Here is a 27,787-nt window from a genome sequence, read left to right as displayed (position 1 = left end):
GCAGTTCTCAATGCCCAGGGGCCTCTATTTATAGGCTGAGGTGCAGAATGGGCGACTGCAGTAATATGTACGGATGCCGTCTGGATGGTGAACCTTGGCCGTCCAGACGGACAACAGTACGATAGGATTTTCCAAAACTTTCGCTGAAAATCTTTCATGCTTAAGAGCCGCGTCTGGACGGTGAGACACTGACGTCCGGACGGTCGCATGTCCGCTGCAAGTAACTTCCATATAAGGCTTTCGCGCGTCTAGACCAAGGGGGATGAACGTCTGGACGGCTGAACTTCAACACGCAATTTCCATATCTGCTATGCGCGCGTCCAGACCATGAGAGGCAGACGTCCAGACGGTTGAAGTCGAATCGGCAATTTCCTTAATTGATGAGCGCGCGTTCGGACCAATGCTGACTGACGTCTGGACAGTGGTATTTGAATTGCGATTCTAGCCTTATTTATGAGCGCGCCCGGATGGGAAACCACATCGTCCGGACGGTGTATCAATCTTCCCTTATTCTAAACTTGGAAAGAATCTGAAGCTGATTGATCATTGATTGACGTCTAGACGGATGCAAGCTGGAATAGAAGCTTCTCGATACAGTGAAAGGTCCGGACAGAAAAATATGTCGTCTGGACAGATGATGCTTGTCTGTCTGGCGTCCAGACGGGATGACACGTCGTCCGGACGGATTAAGCAGTGGACAGATTGACGTCCGAACGGGATGACACGTTGTTCGGACGGCTGACAGGGAATCTGAAATCTTCTATCTTTTTCGCAGTGCAGAGTCTTCTGAAAATGCTCTGAAAAGTGGAATCCCTATTTACAACATCTTTACACATAAGTGATTTTGTCCAAACAGAATGAGGCTAAAATACTAACAAACTCCCCATTTGGCCATTCTGAGACAAAAATCACTTGACCGGTTTGGAAATACATTCCCGGTCCAGAAATAAAAATTACTCCCCCTTTTTGTCACAAAGGGACAAAGGGTAAACCAGAGTAATAAAAAAACCAATTGTAATAAAAATTACTCCCCCTAACGGTCTCAAAAGGACCCGGGTAAACAGAGTAATATTAGTTTAAGTGTTTAACAAAAGGAAGGAAAACAACAAGCTAAATGGAAGAAAAAGGAGCAGCATGGATAGGTCCTTCATAAGTATAAGAGCACACGCATGTATCATTGTCTTGAGAAATTAGACACAAGGCATGTCAAAATTATCCAAACATACAGTTGATATACAAGAATAAGATAGGCACAGATTCCCTTGCAACTCGAGTAACGAAAGTAGCACTATTTGCTCATGCAATGTGTAGGTGTGTGGAGACCTTTTCCCATAAGATATGACTTACAAAATTTTGACCAATAGCAACCAGATTTTCCTAGATAGGAGAGAAAATAAATGGAAGATAAGCCAAAAGTCAAACCTTACTAGGGCCTAGCCACCCTCATCTGATACACTCACACTGAGATGCAGCACCTAAGTGATTTACTTGTACCATGAAGGACAACGTAAATATTTTTACTTACACGTAAAGGGCAAGGCTTAAAGCAAACGTAGCACATAAGTAGTGAATTCATATGATTAACTGCTTGTTTCTTATGGTGCTGCAAACTACAGGGAATGCCAGAGTTTATAGGTGTTAGGTTCAACTAGCATGTGGTCAATTTGGTCATCTTATCAAGCACTTCTTCTCTTATCCAGAGTTTTTAGAAACAGGAGGTCAGAGAAGAAAAGATGTACCTTATAGGGAAGTCGGAGATAGTGCAAATTTTTCATCACATGAGGAAAAGAAGTTATCAATCAAAACAAGTGAGCAGGAAACCTTTGCGTATGTCAGATTTGTGTTTTCAACCATATGTAAGAATAATTCATCAATGCATAGTGAACTAATAATCCAAGTAAAATACATGAGAGAGCTGGCATACCTTAGAAGGGACCAACCTGCTACAACCTCCCAAAATTATTATTATTATTATTATTATTTTTTATTTTTTATTTTTATAACAACATCATGCTGGCAAATGACAAGAAGCTTATCCCAGCATAGAACATCATGTCTAGGACATGGCACACACACCAATGGCTTTTCGAAGGGACTCAAACCTGCTACCATCTAGAGGTTTGGTAAGAATGTCAGCCAATTGGTTTTCAGTGGGGATGAATGAGAGTGAGACTACCTCGGATTCCACAAGATCACGTAAGAAGTGATGTCTGATGTCAATGTGCTTGGTCCGAGAATGCTGAGCGAGATTCTTTGAGATATTGATAGCACTAGTATTATTATTATTATTATTATTATTATTTATTTTTTATTTTTATAACAACATCATGCTGGCAAATGACAAGAAGCTTATCCCAGCATAGAACATCATGTCTAGGACATGGCACACACACCAATGGCTTTTCGAAGGGACTCAAACCTGCTACCATCTAGAGGTTTGGTAAGAATGTCAGCCAATTGGTTTTCAGTGGGGATGAATGAGAGTGAGACTACCTCGGATTCCACAAGATCACGTAAGAAGTGATGTCTGATGTCAATGTGCTTGGTCCGAGAATGCTGAGCGGGATTCTTTGAGATATTGATAGCACTAGTATTATCACAGTTGATAATCATAGTATCTTGAGAGAGTCCGTAGTCCCCCAGCAGAGTCTTCATCCACAGTAATTGGGTACAACAGCTACCCTCAGCAATATACTCAGCCTCAGCAGTGGAGAGAGAGATAGACGCTTGTTTCTTGCTCATCCAAGCTACAAGATTGTTCCCCACATAGAAGCACCCTCTTGAGGTACTTTTTCTATCATCAGCATTTCCAGCCCAATCTGCATCAGAGTATCCTACAACAACAAGATTTGTTTCTCTAGAATACAATATGCCATAAGAGAGGGTATCATTTACATACCTGATGATATGCTTAACTGCAGTGAGGTGAGATTCCTTAGGATTTGCCTGGAAACGAGCACAAACACCCACAGTGAAAGCAATGTCTGGTCGGCTGGCTGTAAGATATAAGAGACTCCCTATCATACTCCTGTAAAGGGATGGATCAACTGTTTTGCCTGCAAAATCACTACTAATCTTGACACTAGTGCTCATGGGAGTTCGGGCACGACTCTTTCCAATCCAAACCAAACCGTTTGACCAAATCTTTAGCATACTTGGATTGTGAGATGAAGATGCCTTCAATAGTTTGCTTGACTTGAAGACCAAGAAAGTAATTTAGCTCACCAATCATGCTCATCTCAAATTCCTGCTTCATTTCTTCAGAGATCTCATGGGCAAGAGAGTCTAAGGTAGCTCCAAAAATAATGTCATCAACATAAATTTGAGCAATAAGTTTGTGAGTACCTTGATTTCTGATGAACAAGGTTCGATCAGCTTGTCCCCTTGTAAATCCCTTGGCTAGGAGATAAGTGGTGAGACACTCATACCATGCCCGAGGAGCTTGCTTAAGCCCATATAGTGCCTTTTTCAGCTTGTACACATGATGGGGATGATGAGGATCTTGAAAACCCTTTGGCTGTTCTACATAAACTTCTTCTTGTAGAACGTCGTTTAGAAAAGCACTCTTTACATCCATCTAATATAACTTGAAGTCAAGATGACAAGCAATAGAGAGAAGAATTCTGATAGACTCTAACCTGGCAACTGGGGCAAAAGTTTCATCAAAGTCTACTCCCTCTATATGAGTATATCCTTGTGCAACAAGACGGGCTTTATTTCGAACCACAGTACCATGCTCATCTGTTTTATTCTTGAAGATCCACTAGGTCCCAATAATATTTTGTTCCGCAGGACGGGGAACCAAGGTCCATACATCATTTCTGGTAAATTGATGGAGCTCATCATGCATTGCAGAAACCCAGCCTTCATCCTATAGAGCTTCATCAACTTTCTTGGGTTCTGTCTGAGCAAGGTAGCAGGTGTAAAATACTTGATTGGTTACTTCAGTGGTGGGCTGAATGACTCTGTTTCTCAGCCTACGCCCTTCATCTATGGTCCCCAGAAGCTGCTGAGGAGGATGATTGTGCTTCACCCATGTTAGCTTAGGAGGATTAGCAGAAGTGTCCTCATCTTCGGAAGTAGTGGAAGTGGTATCCGAAGCCTTGGGAGAAGACGAAGATTCATCCGGAGACACGTTTGGAGGGGGCTCAATAATATCAGTTGGAGCTGCTGACGAATCAACTTAATCAAGTTGTTTTTCCTCCTTGCTGATAGATCTCTAAACTTCTTCATCATCAACAATTACATTTATCGATTCCATCACAGCCTCTGTTCTTTTGTTGAATACCCTATAAGCACGACTGTTTGTGGAATATCCCAAGAATATACCTTCATCACTCTTGGTATCAAATTTCCCCAGATTTTCCCTGTCACGGAGTATATAACATTTACTTCCAAAAGTTTTAAATTACTTTACCGTGGGTTTTTTACCTCGCCAAATTTCATAGGGAGTCTTGTTTGTTTCAGGCCTAAGGTAGATCCTGTTGATGATATGACAGGCAGTGTTTACAGCTTCTCCCCAGAAGTGTTGAGCAAGATTCTTTGAGTGGATCATCACACGAGCCATCTCTTGAATTACCCTGTTCTTCATTTCAACAACTCCATTCTGTTGAGGAGTGATAGGAGAAGAAAATTCCTACTTGATTCCATATGAGAGACAGAATTCTTCGAACTTGGAATTTTCGAATTCTGTTCCATGATCACTGCAGATCCTCATAATCTGGCAATTTTGCTCAACCTGAATCTTCTTGAATAAATGTTGAGCTGTATCAAAAGCATCATATTTTTCCCGAATAGGAATAGCCCAAGTATATCGAGAGAAGTCATCAACAATAACCAGAATATACCTTTTCCCACCTAGACTAGCAGTTCTAATGGGACCCATGAGATCCATGTTCAGTAATTCCAAGTTTTTGGAAGTTTGAATACCTGAGGTCTTCTTATGGGCTGCTCGAGTCTGTTTCCCCAGTTGGCAAGAACCACATATTCCTTTTCCAGTCTTCTCCATTTTGGGCAGGCCTTTAACAACATCTTTGCCGGCAATCTTCAACATATCGGAGAAATTTAGATGCCCTAACCTCTGGTGCCACAGCTCACTGTCATCTATGGTTGCCTTGTTGCAGCAAATCTGAGGATCTGCAGTCAAACCAGGAAGACCATAGCAATTGTCAGCAGTTCTTTCTCCTCCCATGAGCCATCTGCCACTGCTGTCAAATATATTACATTCCTTCTTGGAGAATTGCACCACCAAATCATTATCACAAAACTGGCTGATGTTGAGAAGATTTGCCTTGAGCCCTTCTACATACAAAGCTTCTTGAGATGTTCCGAGGCCTGGGATGTCGATGATCCCTTTACCAATGACTCTGGATTGACTCCCATCTCTATAGGTGATTCGTCCTCCTTTGCCCATCTGAACTTCTTTTTGTAAAGTCTTATCACTTGTCATGTGTTTAAAACAGCCACTATCGAAATACCACAAACAAGTATCAAGAATTTTCAGTGCAGTATGAGAAACTAAACACAAATTATCTTCCTTTTTGACCTAGACTCGTTTGGAAGCTTTTTGATTATTAACTAGGACAGATCTTTGCTCATCAGGGGTGAGGTATGCTAACTTCTCACTAATGAGTTTGACTTGATCACTTAACATTTTAACTTGTTCTTCAAAACCTGGTTCATCTTTTCTAGGGATAAGGGTTTTCTTCCACGGTTTCTGAGACCTAATTTGGAAACAATTTGGACGAATATGACCAACAATACCACAGTGATGACAAGTAGGTATAGATTGATTATCCCCTTTTACCCTTACAAACAGATTGAGTATGAGACATGATAGGTTTAATGAACATGGTCTTATGAACAGACATATCATGTGAAATAGTAGCAATTTTATCCATACTCAATTTAGACATAATAGAAGTCAAACAAAATAACACTCAAGAAATTAATCTTCTCAGAGTGTACCAAGCTCTGATAACAATTGAAAATTGAAATTGACTTCTAAAAATAAAGTGTGTGCACAAGTGTCAACAAAAATTAAGCACAGCAAAAAATAAAAGACACACAGATTTTTGTTGACGAAGTGGAAACTCAATCAAGAGAAAAACCACTCCGGGGCAACCAAAACCAGGAATTCCACTATTCAGAAGACAAAGCTAGATACAAGATAGTAACACTCACATTAACCCGATGCAGTGATCGTACCTTGCTCTCTGATGTGTAACCCAACACGAACGCTTCCCAACCAGGTCTCCTACCTGAAGGGGTCTTCAATGGAATCCTTTACCTTAGGGCCAACCCCTAAGATAGACTTCAGATGTAGCGCAGCACACTTGTAACGGCTTCAGAGGGATCTTGAACTTCTCTGAGCTTTTGTGGAATTCAATACCGAATTCTTGCAGTTCTCAATGCCCAGGGGCCTCTATTTATAGGCTGAGGTGCAGAATGGGCGACTGCAGTAATATGTACGGATGCCGTCCGGACGGTGAACCTGGGCCGTCCAGACGGACAACAGTACGACAGGATTTTTCAAAAATTTCGCTGAAAATCTTTCCTGTTTAAGAGCCGCATCCGAATGGTGAGACACTGACGTCCGGACGGTCACATGTCCGCTACAAGTAACTTCCATATAAGGCTTTCGCGCGTCCGGACCAAGGGGGATGAACGTCCAGATGGCTGAACTTCAACACGCAATTTCCATATCTGCTATACGCGCATCCGGACCATGAGAGGCAAACGTCCGGACGGTTGAAGTCGAATCTGCAATTTCCTTAACTGATGAGCGCGCGTCCGGACCAATGCTGATTGACGTCCGGATGGTGGTATTTGAATTGCGGTTCTTGCCTTATTTATGAGCGCGTCTGAACTGGAAACCACATCGTCCGGATGGTGTATCAATCTTCCCTTATTCTGAACTTGGAAAGAATCTGAAGCTGATTGATCACTTATGGACGTCCGGACTGGCTGCTGAGATGTCTGGACGAATGCAAGCTGGAACAGAAGCTTCTCGATACAGTGAAGGGTCCAGACGGAGAAAAATGTCGTCCGGACAGATGATGCTTGTCTGTCTGGCGTCCAGACGGGATGACACGTCGTCCGGACGGCTGACAGGGAATCTGAAATCTTCTATCTTTTTCGCAGTGCAGAGTCTTCTAAAAATGCTCTGAAAAGTGGAATCCCTGTTTACAACATCTTTACACATAAGTGATTTTGTCCAAACAGAATGAGGCCAAAATACTAACACAATTGAAAAATGAAATTTGACTTCTAAAATAAATAGCAAGTGTTTGCACAAAGTGTCAACAAAAATAACTATGCGGAAAATAAATGACACAGGGATTTTTGTTAATGTTAGTATTTTGGCCTCATTCTGTGTTTGGACAAAATCACTTAAGTGTAAAGATGCTGTAAAACAGGGATTCCACTATTCAGAGTCTCCAAGTCAGAAGAATTCAAGTTCCCTGTCAGCCGTCCCGATGATCGAGCCATCCCGTCTGGACGCCCATCTGTCCACTGTTCCATCCGTCCGGACGACGTGTCTTACCGTTCGGACCGCCAAGACAGATCAGCATCATCCGTCTTGACGACGTGATCATTCCATCCGGATGCTATACTATGTCGAGAAGGTTCTATCCCTCTTGCATCCGTTCGGACGTTTTAGCAGCACGTCCGGACGCCTCTCAGTACTCGATCAGTTTCTGATTTCTTTCCAAGTTCCAAGAAATGGAAGATCAATCAACCGTCCGGACGATGTGGTATCCCGTCCGGACGCGTGTCTCCTTAAGGCAAGAATCGCAATTCAAATATCACCGTCCGGACGTCTGACAGCTGTGGTCCGGACGCGCGTTCATCAAAGAAGGTAATTGCCAATTCGACTTCAACCGTCCGGACGACTGCCTATCATGGTCCGGACGCACGCATTACAGAAATGGAAATTGCATGTTGAAGAATAGCCGTTCGGACGCTCATCCCCCATGGTCTGGACAATGGGGGATGAGCGACCGTCTGGACGATGTGCCATCCCGTCCGGATGAGGCTCTTGAACAGGAAAGATTTCCTCGCGAAATTTTCAGAAAATCTTGTCGCATAGTTGTCCGTCTAGACGGCCCATGTCCACCGTCCGGATGGCGCCCAGTTATATTTTGCCTGATGCTCATTTGAGCCCCCAGCCTATAAATAGAGGCCCCTGGGCACTAAGAATTGCAAGAATTCGGTGTGAATTCCATTAGAGCTCAGAGAAGTCATCAATCCCTCTAAAGCCGTTTTACAAGTGTGCTGTGCTATAAACCGAAGTCTATCTTAGAGGTCGGCTCTAAGATAAAGGATTCCATTGAAGACCCGTTCAGGTAGGTGACCTGGTTGGGAAGCATTCGTGTTGGGTTACACGTCAGAGATCAAGGTACGACCACTGCATTGATACATGTGACTGTTACTATCTTGTATCTAGCTTTGTCTTCTGAATAGTGGAATTCCTGGGTTTGGCTACCCTGGAGTGATTTTTCTCTTGATTGAGTTTCCACTTCGTCAACAAAAATCTGTGTCATTTATTTTCCGCTGTGCTTTAATTTTTGTTGACACTTATGCACACACTTTATTTTTAGAAGTCAATTTCAATTTTCAGTTAACGAAATGGAAACTCAGTTAAGAGAAAAACCACTCTGGGGTAGCCAAACCCAGAATATCCACTATTCAAAAGACAAAGCTAGATACAAAGCAGTAACACTAACATACCCCTGATGCAGTGGTCGTACCTTTCTCTCTAACGTGTAACCCAACACGAACGCTTCCCAACCAGGTCTCATACCTGAAGGGGTCTTCAATGAAATCCTTTACCTTAAGGCCAACCCCTAAGATAGACTTCAGTTGTAGCGCAGCAATAGCACACTTGGAATGGCTTCAGAGGAAACTTAATCAGCTCAACAATCTCTCAACATAACTTCTCTAAGCACTTGTGGAATTCAATACCGAATTCTTGTAGTTCTCAATGCCCAGGGGCCTCTATTTATAGGCTGAGGTACAGAATGGGCGACTGCAGTGATATATGCGGGTACCGTCCAGACGATGGACATGGGCCGTCCGAACGAACAACTGTGCGACAGATTTTTTTGAAAATTTCGCTGAGAAATCTTTCTTGTTTAAGAGTTGCGTCCGGACAGTGAGACACTGTCGTCCGGACGGTCGCACGTTCGGACCATGGGGGATGAGCGTCCGGACAGCTAATCTTCAACACGCAATTTCCATATCTACTATGCGCGCGTCCGGACCATGATAAGCAGTCGTCCGGAAGGTTGAAGTCGAATCGGCAATTTTCTTAACTGATGAACACGCGTCCGGACCAAGGCTGACTGTCGTCCGGGCGGTGATATTTGAATTGCGATTATTGCCTTATGTATGAGCGCGTCCGGACGGGAATCCACGTCGTCCGGATGGTTGAAGCAATCTTCCCTTAAATTGAACTTGGTAAGAATTTGAAGCTGATCGATCACTGAGAGGCGTCCGGACGGGCTGCTAAAACGTCCGGACGAATGCAAGCTGGAACAGTAGCTTCTCGAAACAGTGAAGGTCCGAATGGGAATGCACGCCGTTCGGACAGATGATGCTTGGTCTGTCGGGCGTCCGGACGGTATGGCACGTCGTCTGGACGGCTGACAGGGAACCGAAATCTTCTAACTTGTAAGCAGTGCAGAATCTTCTGACATCACTCTGAATAGTGGAATCCCTGATAAAAGCATCTATACATACAAGTGATTTTGTCAACTAGAACAAGCCAATCAAAACCTAACAAATATGTAATATGTTAATACGTTATATATAGAATAATAATTTAATGTTATATATAGATAATAATTTCTAGTGGTAGAAGATATATTTCTGTATCTTCCTTGAATCCTTGATTATTCTTAATGTTTTTACCACTACTGCTTGGGTTTCCGCTTAACATTTTATTAACTTCTAAGTTATTGACTTCTAAGTCTTGAAATTGTGAGGTTAATTTATCAACATAATCATTTTTAGAGGATTCTCTTTCTTGACTATTGTTATAATTTTATATTATTAGATACTTATGAATAGTTAGATATATTAATGCATTTTAAATTTTTAACTAACATTGTTAATGTTATTAACTTAATATATGCTAATTGATATTTATATTGACTATTGTTACAATTTTATATAATTAGATACTTAGGAATAGTTAGATCACATGATTTAAAATCTAAGATCATTTGAATTATTACTATTAAGTATATATATAGAGAGAGAGAGAGAGAAAACGTACATACAATATAATTTATATACATAAAAATACAATATTTTATATATAATAATTATTTTTGTAATACAGATTATAAAAAATAATAATAAAAAGCTGCATTATTTTAAGTTAAAAAAAATGTTTTAAAACCTCCAAAATTGAAAATATTTCGTCTGCATGAAAAACAGCTCAAAATACAGTGTTTCAGTGCCCAAGAAGCTCAAAAAAATCTGCCTTCAATGTTCGAATGTTTTTTTTTTTTTTAAAAGAAAAATTAATGACCCCTGGATTACAATGAATGGTGTCTAGAGAAAAAGTGGACCGTTCGAATTTTTTATTGTGGGGAACAACTATTTTGCATGAGTCCACGTAAGAGTTATCTTGTGTATCGCATGAGTCCATCAGCGCACTAATCCAACGATTTAGTTGAATCATTAAAAATGAAAAAAAAAAATAGATGGTCCAGATCACTTCATTGATTGGCGTAGCTCTGATTTTACCAAGAGACGGTGTAGAGGATAAATTTTAAAACTCATTTTTAAGGCACCGAGGTATGCATGCGAACCAACTGTCGAGTCTGACAGCCTCTTTTCTTGTGCGTAATATCAGTCGTTGGATGACCTTGATTAAATGGTGGCCGTTGAATTTTGATTATGGGTTCCAACTGTAAGGCATGAATAGAAGTAAGGATTATATGAGCTCACTAATCCAACGATCGAAATTAAATGATAGAATACCAAATTTTAATCAACGGCCAAGATCACTAATTTGCTAGCTTGGGAGGACAGATTTTTAACATCTCTTGTTTTACTCATTCCGTCATTCACACTCAGACACGCATGTGGCATGTATGTCTTGACTCTTCACTTCCATTCGCGTACAACCATACAGGTATACCCATTCATTAGTCATTAACGTCTCTGCTCTGATTTGTTTCTTCTCTAAGCTTCCTTTATTAGATTTCATGCACGTACTATCTCCAACCCTACGCCTCTCTTTCCCACATTTCCTCCCACATTTTAACAATCCTAACTATGGCTGAGTGTACGTAGTGGAGGTAACTGTGGTGGATTCAGGTGAAGCTTAGGTGGTGGTTGCCCGAGGGGATGCCGTGACAACGGGAAGTGGGTGCCGGAGACAAAGCTGGGTGCCTTGTTCATTTACACACAACCACTCCATTACTTCAAGATGCAAATTTGTTTAAATTTTATTTGTAATTATTTTCGAAGAAATTATTATTAATAAAATTAAAGTAATCCTTTTTTTTTTTTTTTTGGATACTTGAATAAATTTTAAATATTTGTATAAAATTTGGTCAAATTGTCATTAATAAAATTTTTTAAATTTGTTTATTTTTTAATCTTTAAATTCGATCATTAAATTAAATAATTCTACTTGAGCCAACTGCCAAATACTCGAGTTCGAGCTCAGCCAAAATGCTCGAGCTCGCACAGAGATCCCACCCTGGCGAGCCGAGTTCGAACACAAAATGGAGGCTCATGTCGAGCTAGAGCCAAAAAAAAAAAAAAAAAAAAAAAGAGCCGAGCTCGAAAAAGGGTTGGACCATTCATTTGGTTCATTCCTAGTAGATCTTAGGTTTTTATTACACTGTATTGGTTGTATTAGGAACTTTGTTGGGCTGCTCCACCCATTTTTTGCTTTGAGTTAAATATTATTTAGCTTCCTCAACTAACAACCATTTTTTATGAAACACCACGAACTGACAAGTGTCATGATTTAGTTCTTTAAACTGTCAATCTGTTATTATTTAGCCACATCCGTCAATTTTGACTGTTATGTTGGATGAAAAATCAAGGTTGACTAAGTGTTCCGAAAATGCTTCTATTTTGACCATTTAAAAAAATCAAAATTACCCATTATATTTATTAATTAGTAGAAAAAGACCTTTTTTTTTTTTTTAAAAAAAAAAAAATACTACTTATAATTTAAACCAACCACATAGATTGATTTTGCATTTATCTCTAGATTTTTTTTTTCTTTTCTTTTTCAAAAAAAAAAAAAATAATAATTAGTCCTTTTCCATTTGACGATTTGGGAGAGAATTACTACTTGATGGCTGGGTTGGAGAGAGAGGAGAGGGGAGGTTTAATTTCTTTCTAAAAAAATTATTAAAAAATAATATTTAAAGAAAGTATAGAGTAGAATAAATAATTTATTGAAGTTTGTATTAAAAAGCTAATAGCTAAAAAAAATAATAAAAATGTGTATTTTGAGTGGCTAAAATAGCCACCGCTGCGGGAGATGCATTCCATTGCCACTTCAAGGGTAGCCGACCCTAGAAACAACCAGCTCCTAGTTAGATTTTAATCTTTTGTAAAGTTAACTCATGGAGATATCATACATTGCCACTTCAAGACACAATTTTTGACCACCTTTGCCCCACGTAGTAACTTTTAATTTATTTATTTTATTTTTAGAAAAAAAAAACTCTAAAGTTAGCTAGAAGACCACCTTGCCACATTGAGCAAGGTGATCAAAAGTTGTCTTGGAGTGGCAAAAGATTATATCTCTTAACTCATGAGATATGATACGTTTATAACTATCGTACAACTTTTGTATAACTCTAAACTTCTTTTTAAAATCAACCATTAGATGTGTAGAACCCACATGTAAAAAAACAGATTTAATGATTAGTTTGAAAAAAGAAGAAGTTATTAGAAATTGTAGTGTCAAGAGTTGTACAACAATCATTTTTCGTTAATTCATATCCCCTGCTATTGAATAAGGCAGAAGGGACTGAATTGGCCCAAAAACTTGGGAACCTTTACCTTGCCATGTAGGTTAACATTCCCCACATATACAGAAATCAAGCAACTGTATATATTATTATGTTCTCAAACCTAAACGAGTCCATTAGTTTTCATCTTTCTCACCATACTATCGGTTCACAGATCAATAACATGCAACTAATACAAGGTTATATAAATCTCAAAAATTTAGGATAGCAGCTTATTTTCACATATTCAGAAGTGCTGTGGTTCATAAACAGAGATTCTTATTTTGTATTCAAATTAATACAATGTACATGGTTTTCGCCATAATCAAACAAATGTGGAGAAAATGATGATTATACAATACACCTCAATCCTCACCAAACAAATCAAGAGTGCTATTTAAACTGTCGACCACCTGAAAAGCTTCAAGAACACATTGCCTTCTCCAGTTGTTCCTGCAATTGACCGCTTTTGTATGCCTCTGCGGCAAAAGATATATATTTTTAAAAAAATTGCAGAAATGCAAACAAAGCAACAAGCATGTGCACCTCTTTCTTTAAAATATCAAATTACACAATAAGGGTAGATACGTTCTAAATTTTGCTTCAATTTATTAGACCAAATGATTTATATATTTGTTCATACTTGAACAGTGAATAGCATTACATGTATAGGGTAAAAAAGTACCTCTATTCCCAAAGGAAAAGGAGTATTCAACTCATATTGTCACTTCATATCCTTGTATAAGAATCCTTAATCTATAAAAATGTCCTAGATAATTACAGGCAAACCAATATAAGTGAAGATGGGGGTTTTTCCCCCATCATAGTTGATCCCATGATCGGGTCCTAGAGTATTCTACCGAGTAGATTTCCTCGTATCCCAACCATTGTTTTCAAATTTAAAGATCAGATTTTATCATAGCAGTATTTCTCACTTTACAACTCAACATTTATCACCTCAATGTTTACTATATTTATCGTATTTTAAAAGTGACAAATGCTCACATGATAAAATCTTAACCATATAACTTGAAAACAATAATTGGCATTTGAGGAAATCTACACGGTAGAGTACCTTAAGAATTCTAGAAGATCTTAATTCTTAATCCCATATTATCCGTCTGTGTATGTATATTATATATACTAGGCTGCTTCTACAGCTATTCTCAAGTATAAACTGCTTGAAAAGTGAAAGGAAGAAAAATAATGCACAAAGAACAGAGTAGGAACTAAACAAAGATTTATGGGGTCTAACAGACCCAAGCTAGTGATGACAAGGCTAGGTACCCCGAGCGAATGGAAACCACAGCCACTTATAGATGAAGCTCTCTCTGATGCCAGAATAACTAAAACCTTCATTTAATTCCTCGCACCAGCACATATGGTCATTATGTGAACCTAGGTCTATACATTGCAGAACTCAGGTATTAGAGCAAAACTCAACTGATTCGTCTATAAGAGAAGATTAAGCTTTCATTCATTCCTTTGAGTAACTAACCAGATGATTGGTGGGCATCTCACCACCAACACCATGTCATAGAGTAACAGTCCCACTACCCTTAAATCAAAGCCCCAATTCAACCACCCCAGTTACCCACCTCCACGTTCATAATAACAGAAGCCAAACGACCAGGTATGTCCAACTGATGGCACAGCAACAAGGTGATGGCAAGCACAGCTCTTTGGCCCACCACAACAATTACACAATGCACATATATGGAAGCTCACAACCTCCTCCTGCTCTCATTAATCACCATAATTATCTCCATCTTCCCTACCTAAATTAATGCCTATTGACAGCAAAAAAATTATAAAAACTCAACCTGATTTGTTTGTGCTTCCATTGGTATTTCGCAAGGCGCAGATGCTTCAACATACCAACTACAAAAACTCTGCTTGCAATGACCAAGATTACGGTTTGGTTCCAATTAAGTTTACCTTTTTATCTTTTTGGTCTCTCTTTCTTTTCACTCCTTTTAAGAGAGAGAATAATAGAATTTAAGCTGAAACGGATACTAATGCAGTTAAGTCATTATAAAGTCATGAAAGTCACATGGCCAAGGAAAATGTGCCTTGAATTAGAATATGCCACCTAGTGGTTTGGAGGGATTTGGAGGGAAATTTTATCCTTACCTGTTAGGCAAATTTCTCAACCATATACTGGATAAATTTGCATTTTACCCCAATCAATTTCTTCTTCTCTTTTTTTTCTCTTCTTCCCTATCATTCCCTCTATTCTTTCCAGTCCCTTTCTTCACTAAAGCCCTCTACTCATTATCTGTCCCCTCTCAAGATTCAAGTTTATGAATCGCCCTAGCTTGTCCAAAAGTTGCTTCAACCACATTAACCACAATATATTAACATATTGGGTACTCCACTTTCCATAGGTGGTTTTGGGGGGGGGGGGGGGGGGGGTGGGGGTGTTCGAAACCTAATCTTTTTAACCAAGCTCTCTTTGGGAAATGGTTATGGCGAAAGTTAAATATAACATGTGGGGAGGGTGACATTCCAAAGAAGTTGTTGGGTCTTTCGGGATTGGGGTATGGAAAAACATTAGGAGGAGTGGGGAGGTTTCTCTAGATTTGTTAGATAAGAGGAGGGAGATGCGTCTTATATCAGATTTTGGTATGATTTGTGGTGTGGGAAACAGCTTTTGAAGGCAGCGTTTCCGGAGTTGTTTAGTATTGTTCGATGTAAGGAGGCTTCGGTTGCGGATTGTGTGCAGTTTTCTAATGAAATATTTCATTTTAGCATACCAGTGCATGATCGAGAGGTGGAGCCAGTCACTTCGTTCTTTAATCTTTTGTACTCTCTCAGGTTGAGAAGAGGTGGTGCAGATAAAATCTATTAGATCCCTTCTAAAAGGCGGATATTCGAGGTCATGTCTTTCCTTCTTCGCTGGCTGATTATTGAAGGTTGTCTTCAAGGTTGGAATACGGGGAAAACGTTCGCAAAGAAGGTGGACGTTCCCACGTGGCATCTTCAATGGCAGCCCGGTCAATTGGACCAACAGTTGGGTACAATCACACCCTTTTTTCTAGATGGTTCGTTGATTCAAGAACATAAGTGGCTGCACTAGTAGGACTCTGTCATCGTCAAATGAGTATAAATTCTTTATATAAATATCCCCTCAACCCACTACCTTCTTAAGACATGAGACATGGAACACCGTTTTTGAGTTTGGAGGAAGCTCAAGGCAATAGGCGACTTGACCGATTTTCTGGAGGATACGATAAGGCCTGTAAAAGCATGGGGCGAGTTTCATGGAACAGTGAGTAGCCAGGGAACTTTGACGGTAGGGTTGTAGGCATTGGAAAACAAAACCCCCTTCTTCAAACGACCGTTTCGTTCAGTGCTGGTCTGAATGCTGCTTCATGCGGTGCCTCAATGAAATGGTGTTTGAATCTCAAGGTGCGATCTAATGCCTCTAATGCAGTTTCTACTCGTTCCGCTGTGGTGGAGGTTTCATAGTGGAACAATGGCAGTGGGGGACGTCCATATACTGCCTCCAATGGCGTCATTTTGGTAGATGTGTGGTACATGGTGTTGTACCAATATTCAGCACAAGGAAGCCAAGCAACGCAAATAGGTTTCTAGACAGCATTAACCACTTTTGTTTGGCCGTTTGTTTGAGGATGGTAGCCGAAACACGGATGCAACTTCGTACCATGTAAGCAAAATAATTCCTGCCAAAATTTGCTAATGAGGACTCGATCGTGATTAGAAATGACCATTTTGGGCATCCCATGTAACTTTACCACCATCTCGACAATGGCTTGAGCCACAATGGTAGCATTGTAGGGGTGTTTAAATGCTACAAAGTGGGTGGCCTTGGAGAGTCGGTCCACGACGACCATAATTACCATATACCCAAAAGATGTGGGCAGCGCAAAGATAAAATCCATCGACAATTCGAACCAAAATTGCTCTGGAAATGGTAGGAGCTGAAGTAGGCCGACTGGAGTGAGCGTTTTGTACTTGTGCCTTTGATAGGTCTCGCATTCCACAGTAATATTTGCGAATGTCAGGTCGCATACCCGGCCAATAAAACTTGTTAATGTGTTGTACCATCTTGAGGTACCTTGAATGCTGGACTGTGGGGCTGGAATGGAACTCCTCCTGGATGCGGCTCTTCCAAGGTGAGTCGGGCCCAAGCACAATTTGCCCTTCATAACGGAGGACCCCATCTTCACAGGAGTAATGTTTGGCCAAGAAGAGGGAGCTATCAAGCTTTTGGATCCGCTCCTACACCCATTGATCATTCTTCAGATCTTCCTTTAACTCATCCAACCAAGTGAACGTCTAGTACGAGATGGCATCTAAAATTGGTTGGTTCTCATTCTGTTGTGACAAGGCATCAACGACCTTATTCTCCACCCCACTCTTATAGGTGATTACATAATCGTAGCCTAAGAGTGGGGTAAGCCATTTTTGCTGTACAGGGGTGGTAGCACAGGCTTCGAGGAAGTGTTTCGGACTTTGGTAATCCGTCTTAATTACGAAGTGTCGGCCCACCAAATAGGGTTGCCATTTAGTTACCGCAAAAATGATGGCAGTTATTTCCTTCTTGTATTTGGAGAGGCCTAGGTGGTGTGGAGAGAGGGATTTGTTGGGGAAAGCAAAGGGTCGCCAAGATTGCATTAGTGTCGCACCAATGCCCATTCCACAAGCACCACTTTTGATGACGAATGGATGGGTGAAGTCAGGAAGTGCAAGGAAGGGTATAGTGGTCATGGCCAATTTTTGGTCTTGGAAGGCCTCTTCAGCTGCAGACGACCACTCAAAAGCTCCATTTTTCAGCAAGGCTGTGAGTGGCACACTGATTTTTCCATATCCTGTACAAATTTCCGATAGTAGCCCGTGAGACCGAGGAATCCACAAAGCCTAGTTATGGTTGTAGGGGTACACCAATTTTTTTGATAAGTAATAAAGTTTTTATTAAAAAAGCGTAAGGCGCCCAAAATACACAGGAACAACCAAAGCAGCCTACAACAAGAAAAAAAACCCAACCTTCAAAAACCCAATCCCTCAAACCCAAAACCTACAGGAGACCCCAACCCTACACCATGTGCGCATTGCCTTTCTTAAGTCGGGAGAACGCGCTAGAATCACCATAGTTGATGGAGCTTACCAAATTCATAACTTCTCTCCTACCTTCGGTCTTAGGACGCGCTGCCTTAACTCCCCGATGGTTGTCCTCTTCAATGGCTTCCAAAATTGCCAAGGACGGATCCATATCCTCAACACTATCCAACTCCCAATCCAAGGCCAAATTGGGAGGTAAAACACTCAAAGGGTAAAGGGAGTCACCATCCTCCCCATCCCATACCTCATCGCCCTACTCCCACCCAACCACCTCCCCAGAAGGATCAATGCTTTGAATCTTGGTAGGGTCCGTGGCCACTCCATTCTTTGAAATTATGCGGCCCTAATACTCCACCTCTCCAACTCTAAAATAACACTTTAGACCTTTTTATGAACAAGCAATGGGTTCGTAGTTGTAGTAAGGTGGTCTCTAAGTGCCTCAAATGGTCTACCCAAGTCAGGCTATAGACAAGGATATTTTCCAAACAAAAAGTTACCGGGCTTACCTGAATCGTATAATATATATATATTCACCACAGTAAAAAGAACATTACCAAAGTTCCCACTCCTAGGCAACACTAATTACACAATGTGATGTATCAATAACAATTTTGTTTTTATTATGCTGGTTGGACTTCATCTAAGTAATTTGAACAGTGTAAAAATACATTAATATATGATTCAGGTCCCATAATTCTCAAACGAATAACAAATTATTGACTGATAGAAGCTTCAAATGAAAAGCTCACTAGGTCAACACCCATTTAGATATCTATTTTTGTAAAATCTTCAACAATTGTGTCTCACGGTTATGCACTATTATAGCAAAATTATGCTTGCAGTGCCAAAGATAAAAAGAAGAATTGGATATGGCATAACTAATTTTGAACAAATTAAATATTCCAACTAGATAAACTTACCGACAGTAATGTCACAGCCACCAAAAAACTCTCCTTCAATGTAAAGTTGAGGAAAGGTAGGCCAGCTGGAATACTCCTTTAATCCTTGACGTAGTATTTCATTTTCTAGTATGTTGATTGTTTCAAAAGGTGCATTGAGAGACTTCAATATTTGCACCACGGTGTTTGAAAATCCACATTGTGGAAACTCCTTAGTTCCCTTCATAAAAAGAACCACTTTGCTCGAAGTAACAACTTTATCCAACGTAGTCTTCAGCTCAGGAGTTAATGCTGTAAACACACACAAACAGAGAGATATAGAGATAGAGGCTTATCAGCATGTTAATATTTCAAAGCAAAAGGCAAAGGAAACATGCGGGATGCCTCGATTTTGTATGAATTTTGTTGCTAATTGTGTAAGAATGTATGAATGAAATCGATGATAGAAAGGGTATTGTGACTAACTCGACTCCTACGTGTAAAAGCAGACAGGTCACTTGAAATACGACACTCACTTATCCAAGCAGCCACTTAAACCCTTACACACGCCCTCCACAATCTTACACATGCTATCCATAAACTCTCATCAGATTGCACCATCTGTCCTAACATTCAACTGCACACTTCCAGAGGATTCAATTCACCTACCTTCTTCAAAGACATCCGATTCACTTACCAAACACTAATCATCTTGGCCGCTGTTCACCACTATTTTTCCTCCCTTTCGCTATCAGACCAATAAAAAAACATGTCAAGATTTTGTCTTCAAAGTAACAAAGAACATGCCAACATTGTTTTATTGAGGTCAAGTGTGCAAAAACACAAACAAACTATTTTGGGTTGGCTATGAGATTTCTCTTCTATCTGCAAGGGAATTGCTTGCAGGGGGATACCATAATTGGTAGCTAGTCAAGACAGTACCAAACCCACGGGGTAGGCGATCCTTTCACTGACAACGACCACTTCGAAGACCTGTTTGTGCCTTTTTGTGATAACCATCGGACCAACAGTAGAATTTTTCATTTCTTTTTTTCTATGGGGAGGAAGTGCCCTTTTAGCCAGGGCTCATGGAATTATTTTCAGAACTCATTGTCATTCCAAACACACTGTCACTAGATTCTCACAGCTCCAGGGGATTTATTTATTTATTTTTCCATAAGTAGCATTACATTTATGAAAAGAATGTGAGGGCATTGCCCAAGTATACAGGATGTATACAAAAAGAGACTAGATATTAAGTCCTAAGATTACAATCGTCTATAGGGGGTTTAATTGTTTTGGGGCTTAAATGCAACTCAGATGCTGCTTCCTGAAATCCAAATTGAATTCACCAGCAAGCATTAAATTTCATTTTGAAATAAAGGAAACATGGTAAGAAAGTTCCATTTGAAACATTAATGAATATTCAATACTAGGCATGATATCCATTAATCTTCTTCTCGTGAGTCAAAAGTCACTGCAACCCCAACTCAAAGAAGTTAAAATTGAACCCACCAAAATCACAAACACTACTCGACACCTAAGACGACCATGAAACCCATCAATCTTCTTCTCCAAAATTTTGCCAGCCCATACTGTCCCTTGCATCTCAAGCCATATCCCATTAAAATTAGTTTTTTTCCTTAATCAGATGACACCCATTAAAGAAAATTCAAAAGGTTTCACGATTACAATAATTAAAAAATTATAAAAAGAAAAAAAGAGAGAGGGTTACCTGAGAAACAACGAATGGAGGCGATTCTTCTGAAACTGGGTCCGTACAAGATGTTATTGCCAAGAGAAGTAGTGAAAGTGAGAGGTGGGGTGTAGAGGAGCCGAGTGGGGTAGTGGAGGAGTGGACGGGTAGTGGCTGTTTTGTGCACTCCAGAGGTAGAGAAGGTTGATGGTAATATTGTTGACTCAAAGGCCCTTACACACGACATCGTTCCTCTGCCCACTGCTCTCTTCTTTCAAGACCAGACCAGAGCGAGCGAGAAGAGCCACAAAATGATGGTTTGAATAGTGCTCTCCGTTTGGCTGAGAAAGGGAACATCTAAAAGAAAAGAAAAGAAAATAATAGAGACACTAGCAAATGGGAAAAAAAAAAAAAAAAAAATTGCTGAAGTCATGCATAGATATTTATCAAATCGTTCTCTACCATTTTGCGGAAAAAAAAAAAAAAAAAAGAAAAAAAAAAAAAAAAAAAAAAAGAAGATGAAAGAAGTGGAGTTGTCAATTTACTTTTTAGGGATAATTGCACCGTTGGTCCATGTGGTATGTCATAATAATTTTTTACTCCTTATGGTTTAAAAAGTTTATAGGAGGTCCTCGTGATATGCAATAATTACAAATCGATCATTGGAATCAAATTTTGTTAAATTTTTTAAAATATTCCGTCAAATTCCACGTCAGCGACACGTGTCGCCATCTTATTGGCGACACGTGTCCATCTTAATAAAAAAATATAAATTTATTAAAAAATAAATTAAAATACTTATTTTTTTAAAAAAGAAATAAAAAAAATTCAAAAAAAAAAAAAAAAAAAAGCTAAAAGGGTGGCTGGGCCACCCCTTTCAGCTTTCTTTCTTTTTTTTTTTTTTTTAAATAAGTATTTTTATTTATTTTTTAATAAATTTATATTTTTTTTATTACGATGGACACGTGTCGCCATTTTATTGGCCACACGTGTCGCTGACGTGGAATTTGACGGAATCTGTTAAAAAATTTAACAGAATTTGACGCCAGGGATCGATTTGTAATTATTGCATACCACGAGGACCTCCTATGAACTTTTTAAACCATATGGAGTAAAAAATAATTATGGCATACCACAGGGACCAACGGTGCAATTATCCCTACTTTTTAAATGGAGTAAATGTCTAATAAATTCACGAGTCAACGTGAGATTTGAAATCAGTCCCTTATTGTTTAAAAATCAAATTTTGCTGCTTAAGCTTGTCGCGAATTTGAAATCAGTCATTCCGTGATTTTTCAGTCCATTTTCCTAACTTCCATTAGGATGAGTCACCGTTCATCCACATAGCATTGACACATCAGGTAAAACGACGTCGTTTTAGAATACAAATTTATTTGCAAGCTTTTGGCTTTACACGTCAGACCCCAATAGTGTGAAATTTCAGATGGGAAATTTTTTTTCTCAAAATCTTGTGGAGGAAATACATAACATTCACCCAAAAAATATAATACCTTATCTCATCATCGTCTCCGTCATCCCTGATGTTGTTGTGGAAAATCTCGTCGTAACCGTTCTATTCCTGTTGTGAGTACCAAAAATCCCATTGTCTCAGTTGTCCCTGGCGTTGTGTTGAAGGTAATATCTCATTCATTCACAATTTTTATGTTATTGTTTTCCCAATTTAAGGTTTTGAGTTATTTTGTCTCAAAATTATGAAATGATGTTGTTATCACTGATGTTCAACAATTTTATATAATTTTGAGTTTGAAATTTATTATTGCAAGTTGTTTGATACGATGTGGATGTGTATATGTGGATATCTATCTGGTAGCAAAGTTTAGGACATGTGTGTCAGATGTGAATGTTAAGATAGCTTGGAAAACGGATAGTGGAAACAACAAATTATGATTATGTGTTTGTCTTTACGAGTAGTTGAGTAAACTTTATGAGAATAAAGTAAGCAGTTAACATATGGTCATGTTTTGTTTTCAACTTTTGGACATACCAATGGGATTGTGGTCCTTTAGTTTTACGTATTCGTGTGTATATTACCACTTAATGTATAGTTAATATGTGGGTCAGGTTCTGTTTTCAACTTTTGGACATACCAATGAGATTGTGGTCCTTCAGTTTTGCGCATTCATGTGCATTTTACCACTTTATGTTGCTGCATGTTAGTAAACATTTGACAAACTTTTGAACGTATGCAACATATAGTAAACATTGCATGCAAACTTTTCATGTAAACCTTAGCTATTTGTCACGTGAATATTTTGTCTTCTATTAGAATTCCAACAACAGAAAATTATTTGACTAAAAAGATATATAATGCTCTTTCAGATATGTTGATCGATGTAATTATTCACCATGGTGGAATAATGTAAAACAATCATTTTGTGTATCTTGCGTAAGGAGGAAGTCAGATCATATGATGTTGATTTCTTGTCGGTATGGGAAGTTGAAGACCTTGTTAGGGATCTTGGGTATATGAATGACTTAAGATACTGGTATAAGCTGGATGACAATGATATGGACGAGTTAGGGAAGTCATTGACAAATGATGAATAGGTAGTGCATTTTCTAAACATTGTAAAAGTTTACCAATGTAATCGTGTCACATCTATGTCAAACACAGGTTTGATGAGCCAGAAATGGTTGGGGAAGTACTCTTGTTGCCACCCCCTGGTCCACATCTTGATTTGCCAGAGGGTGATGATAACAATGGACATAGGAATGATGCAGAAAATGATGAGAGAAATGTTGGACATGGGGATGATGCATAAAATGCTAAGGGGAATATTGGACATAAGGATGAGACAGAAATTGCTGAGGATGTTAAAGGGGATGCGGCTGATGCAACACATAGTTCACAAAAGAAGGCTGTTGCAAGGGAAAAAGAAACAAAACACAAGGGTATGAGGAAAGAAATGGCTTATGTAAAGTCCAGTGCCAATGGTACTGCCACTGTTAGAAGAAGGAAAATGGGGGTTGCTAGTGAAGTGCCACTTGAAAAAGGTGTAAATGGTAGAAAAAGAATTACCACTACCACTTCTAGAAGGCGTGCAGGGTCTAGTAGTAGGGGTGTTAGGAGTGGCCGAGTGTCGCTAGAAGAGGTGGTGGTCAAGGTAGTGGTATGCCAGAAGTAGTAGATGAAGGAGAATTATAGTTGAATGACTTCAATATAATTGAAGATGATGATGAAGATTTGTTCACAACTGATGTCCCACTTAAAAGGACTATATGGATAATTTGGTGGGGAAAGTTTGTAAGTGTTGAGCATCATGCAAACATTGCACATAAAAAGGGTGAAGAGTATGCCGACAGTGAAGAGTTGGTAAGTTTGGATGGGTCTGATGATGATGGGACAAATCGAAGAAGGAGGAGGTATCGCGAGTTCAATGAGAATCATGACATGAGAATACAATTCGATTTGGAGAAGGGTTTGATGTTTGTTGATACTCATGTCTTTAAAATGACACTAAAATGGTATGTTGTGCAACATGAGTTTGATTTCAAATACAAACACAATGATAGGGTGAGGGCCAGTGCAGTTTGTAATAAGCAAGATTGTGATTGGAGGATTCAAGCATCTTTTATGCAAAGAAAGAATCAATACAAATAAAAACATTCAAACCAGATCATCAATGTGAGAATCAATATTAGAACACAAGGGCTGATGTGGAGTATATTGCCATCGAGTATATGCAAAGCTTCAAGGATGTTCCCACATGGACATCATATACATTGCAACAAAGGGTGAAGAGGATCACAACATTGATGTTCCCCTAGGCTGATGCTAGAGAGCAAAAAAGATGGCACTGAAGGCAATCTTTGGTAGTAGAAGTGTACAAACGGAACAATTATAACCGCTTTATGACCGCTTGCCACCTAACCGCCTAACCGCTCTCGAAAACGGTTATAAATAACCGCTAACCGCCTAGGCGGAGGCGGTTAGCGGTTATAGGGTTTAGAGAAAAGCAGTTATAACCGCTAACCGCTTTTATATATATATATTAAAAAACTGGGGAGAGGGGCGTTGTTTTGGGCATTCAGCAATGCCCAAAACGACGCCGTTTTTGAAAATATATACAACTGCATCTTTAGGTTTAGGGTTTCACACTTTCATTCTTTCATAATTTCATTTACAAAACCGCCGCCCGTCTCCCCTCCAGTGGTCCACTCTCCAGTCAACCAGACGACCAGCGCCGTTTGGACTTCTCTGGCCATCTCCGTATCTCGTCTCCGCCGCCGCTACACTGTAAGCTTCTCCATTCTTTCACTATGTGTGATTTTTGTTTGTTTTAGGGTTTTGATTTTTCATTTAGGGTTTCATTTTATATCTTATTGCATTTCTGAACAAACACTAAAACAATATTCATCGGTTCATCTTCCTTCTAACGTCTAAAAGGCTACGATTTCTTTGTAGGTTCGTGAATTCTCGCGGTATTGCTGGATAGCCAATATAGATTTCATACAGGTTCGTGCTTGTGTTTTTGTTTGCCTTTTTTTTTTTTTTTCTCCTGTTTTTCCTTACTTTGTCGATTATGGTACTATTGTAAGCCAATGAAATCACCGTTATTTGAAGTTTTTCATACTTTTCTTCACATGGGGGTCTCTATTTCTCTGAATGTGGCTAACATGTTTAATTTGGAAGCAATGCTTTTAGGATTTTTAATTTGAATTTTGGGTATGGTCGTCTAGATTTAATGTTGGACTTAAGATTACTAATCTATCTTTTGTGTAATAATGCCTGGCTAGGATTGGTGGTATGCTAATGGGGTGTTTTGTTTCTGGAATGGCTAGGATCGGTGGTGTGCTAAATGATAATAGCATCTTTGGACCTTATCTAGGAGGAATTTGTGGAAAGCTTTGATAAAGAAGGTAAATGTTTGTAAATTTGTTGAAACTTTTCATTTATACAATTATTATTTTTGAAACTTACTTTTCAATTAACTAAATCTTCTTCTTTTGTAGGTGATGCTCAATCAAGGACCGAAGCATCCTTGGACCTTATCTAGAAGGATGTAATGGTTTGGTTTTGGATTTGTATTTGGTTATTTAGATATTTGAATTTTGATTTGTAATGTTTTGATTTTGGATTTGGAAGTATTTGGTTATTTGGATTTGTAATGTTTTGGAGTATTTGGTTATTTGGATTTGTTTGGTTTTGGAGTATTTGGTTATTTTGATTTGTATTTGCATTTGTGATTTTTTGGTTTTGGATTTGGTTATTTGGAATAGTAATGATTTGGATTTGTATTTTTTTTAATAGTTTGTGTACGGACTTAGAATTATTTGTTAACAATTCAGTTTAATTTTCCTGGAATGTGAAAGAAGGCTAGAAGCCTCCATAAATAAAATCTGCACAAAAAATGCCCAAAACCCAAATGAAAATGCGGTTTTAAAACCGCCGGTTATTATGACAATAACCGCCAACCGGCGGTTATAAAAATAACCACCTTTGCCTAGGTGGTTAGCGGTTGCGGTTGGTAAAATGCAATAACCGCCTAGGCGGTTAACGGTTAACAGTTTTAGCCAATAACCGCCGGTTATAACCGTTTGTACACCCCTATTTGGTAGTCATTCAGAGCAATACCGACATGCAATGAAGTGTTGTGAGGTCAAATCCCAACAATAGTGCATACGTGCAAATGGACGGACTCTACTTCAAAGGATGTATATATGATTGGATGCATGCAAGAAGGGATTCAAGTATGGCTGTAGACCAATCATAAGTTTGGATGCTTGCCACCTTAAAGGGGAAAATGAGGGTCAGTTGTTATATGCCATTGGGAAGGAGGGAATGATGACATGTTCCCCATGGCGTATGCGATTCAAAAGGCTGAGATTAGGACATCTTGGGAGTGGTTTATACGTATTCTTATTGATGATATTTATGTGGGAAGTTCCAAAGGTCACAGTTGGACTCTTATGTCTGATCGCCAGAAAGTAATGAGAAAGTTATGTTTACATGTTTACTCTTTTTTTTGTGGTTTTCTGAACTTTATAGATAGAATTTTTTGCATATATGCAAGGGCGTGGCGACACAGTAAATAATTTGTTGCCACATGCTAAGCATTGATTTTGTGTGCGTCACCTACATGCAAACTTCAAGTAAAAAGGATACAAGGGAATAGCATTTAAAGATAAGTTGTGGGGAGCTATAAGAGCAACAAATGCAAGGGTTTTTCAGCATCACATGAAAGTCATACAAGGTATGGATGCTAGTGCCTATCAGTATCTTAATAATGTCAACCCTGCGTCCTGGTCTAGACATGGCGTTTCTACACAATCCAAAAGTGATATGCTTTTGAATAATCTTGCGGAGACATTCAATGCTTGGATCAAAGAATCTAGGGACAAGTCACTCCTGACTATGCTGGAAATAATTCGGTGGCAATTGATGACAAGATTTTAGTAGAAAAAAGACGGAATTCGAGCCGCTACTCACAAAATTTGTCCCAAAATTTAGAAGAACTTGGAAAGATCCAAAGATGAAGCAAGAAACTGTGTATGAAGATGGAAAAATGAGTTGGAGTTCAAGGTTGACCACGTGTACGACACACGTCGAATAGTTAATTTGGTTGAAAGTATATGCACATGTGGGAGATGACAGATCAATGGTATCCCTTATGCACATGCTTGTACTGCCATTTACATGCACAAACGAAGGCCTGACCAACATTTAGATGGTTATTACATGATGGACAAGTACATGCAAGCATACAAACCACACGTATGTGCTATGCCAAGGCTTAAATAGTGGCCAGATGTTGATGGTTGTGATGAAATTTTGCCTCCAATTACAAGAGTTTAGTTTGGACGTCAAAGAAAAGCTAAGAGAAGGGCGCCCGATAAGCCCACTAACCCATACAAGATAAGTTGTAATGGGTATGTGGTCACATATGGAAACTGTGGCCATTTACTCTTAAACCCTAATCAAAAGAGATGGAACCCAAAGAAAAGGAAGACTGCCGGAACTTCTTCAAATTGTAAGTGTAATATAGTTCTATTCTTCTATTACCAAATTTAATGTTAACAAAGTTCTTACTTATTGCTATGTTGCAGGTATCCCAAGTTGAAGCTGTGTCATCCCAACCTGTGCATACCTGTGTACAAAGAGGCAAGGTCAA

At 39.3% G+C, this 27,787-nt stretch overlaps 1 protein-coding gene and 1 long non-coding RNA gene across 2 annotated transcripts; one reads left to right on the top strand and one right to left on the bottom strand.

The window, feature by feature from the left end:
- The first annotated feature begins 11,102 nt into the window (after window positions 1-11,102).
- On the top strand, window positions 11,103-11,527 carry LOC133851226 (uncharacterized). Its single transcript, XR_009895770.1, has 2 exons — window positions 11,103-11,149; window positions 11,335-11,527. It is a non-coding gene; the product is annotated as an uncharacterized LOC133851226 (long non-coding RNA).
- Window positions 11,528-13,257: 1,730 nt separating this feature from the next.
- Window positions 13,258-21,008, bottom strand: LOC133852728 (monothiol glutaredoxin-S7, chloroplastic). The gene is made up of 3 exons (XM_062289480.1): window positions 20,694-21,008; window positions 19,001-19,270; window positions 13,258-13,474 (listed from the first exon to the last, which is right to left on the bottom strand). The coding sequence occupies exons 1-3, from the start codon at window positions 20,899-20,901 to the stop codon at window positions 13,419-13,421; spliced, it is 534 nt and encodes a 177-aa protein (XP_062145464.1). The 5' UTR covers window positions 20,902-21,008; the 3' UTR covers window positions 13,258-13,418.
- Window positions 21,009-27,787: the final 6,779 nt, after the last annotated feature.

This window comes from Alnus glutinosa, chromosome 12 (genome assembly GCF_958979055.1).
Source record: "Alnus glutinosa chromosome 12, dhAlnGlut1.1, whole genome shotgun sequence".
Classification (NCBI taxonomy): domain Eukaryota; kingdom Viridiplantae; phylum Streptophyta; class Magnoliopsida; order Fagales; family Betulaceae; genus Alnus; species Alnus glutinosa.
This window is presented reverse-complemented; position numbering and strand designations above follow the sequence as displayed.

Excerpts from the sequence above, each read along its gene's own strand:
- LOC133852728 (XM_062289480.1), bottom strand. The coding sequence starts at position 20,901 with ATGTCGTGTGTAAGGGCCTTTGAGTCAACAATATTACCATCAACCTTC. Across the intron at positions 19,271-20,693 it reads CTCCATTCGTTGTTTCTCAG|CATTAACTCCTGAGCTGAAG; the intron begins GTAACCCTCTCT and ends GTGTGTTTACAG. Across the intron at positions 13,475-19,000 it reads TGGCTGTGACATTACTGTCG|AGGCATACAAAAGCGGTCAA; the intron begins GTAAGTTTATCT and ends CTTTTGCCGCAG.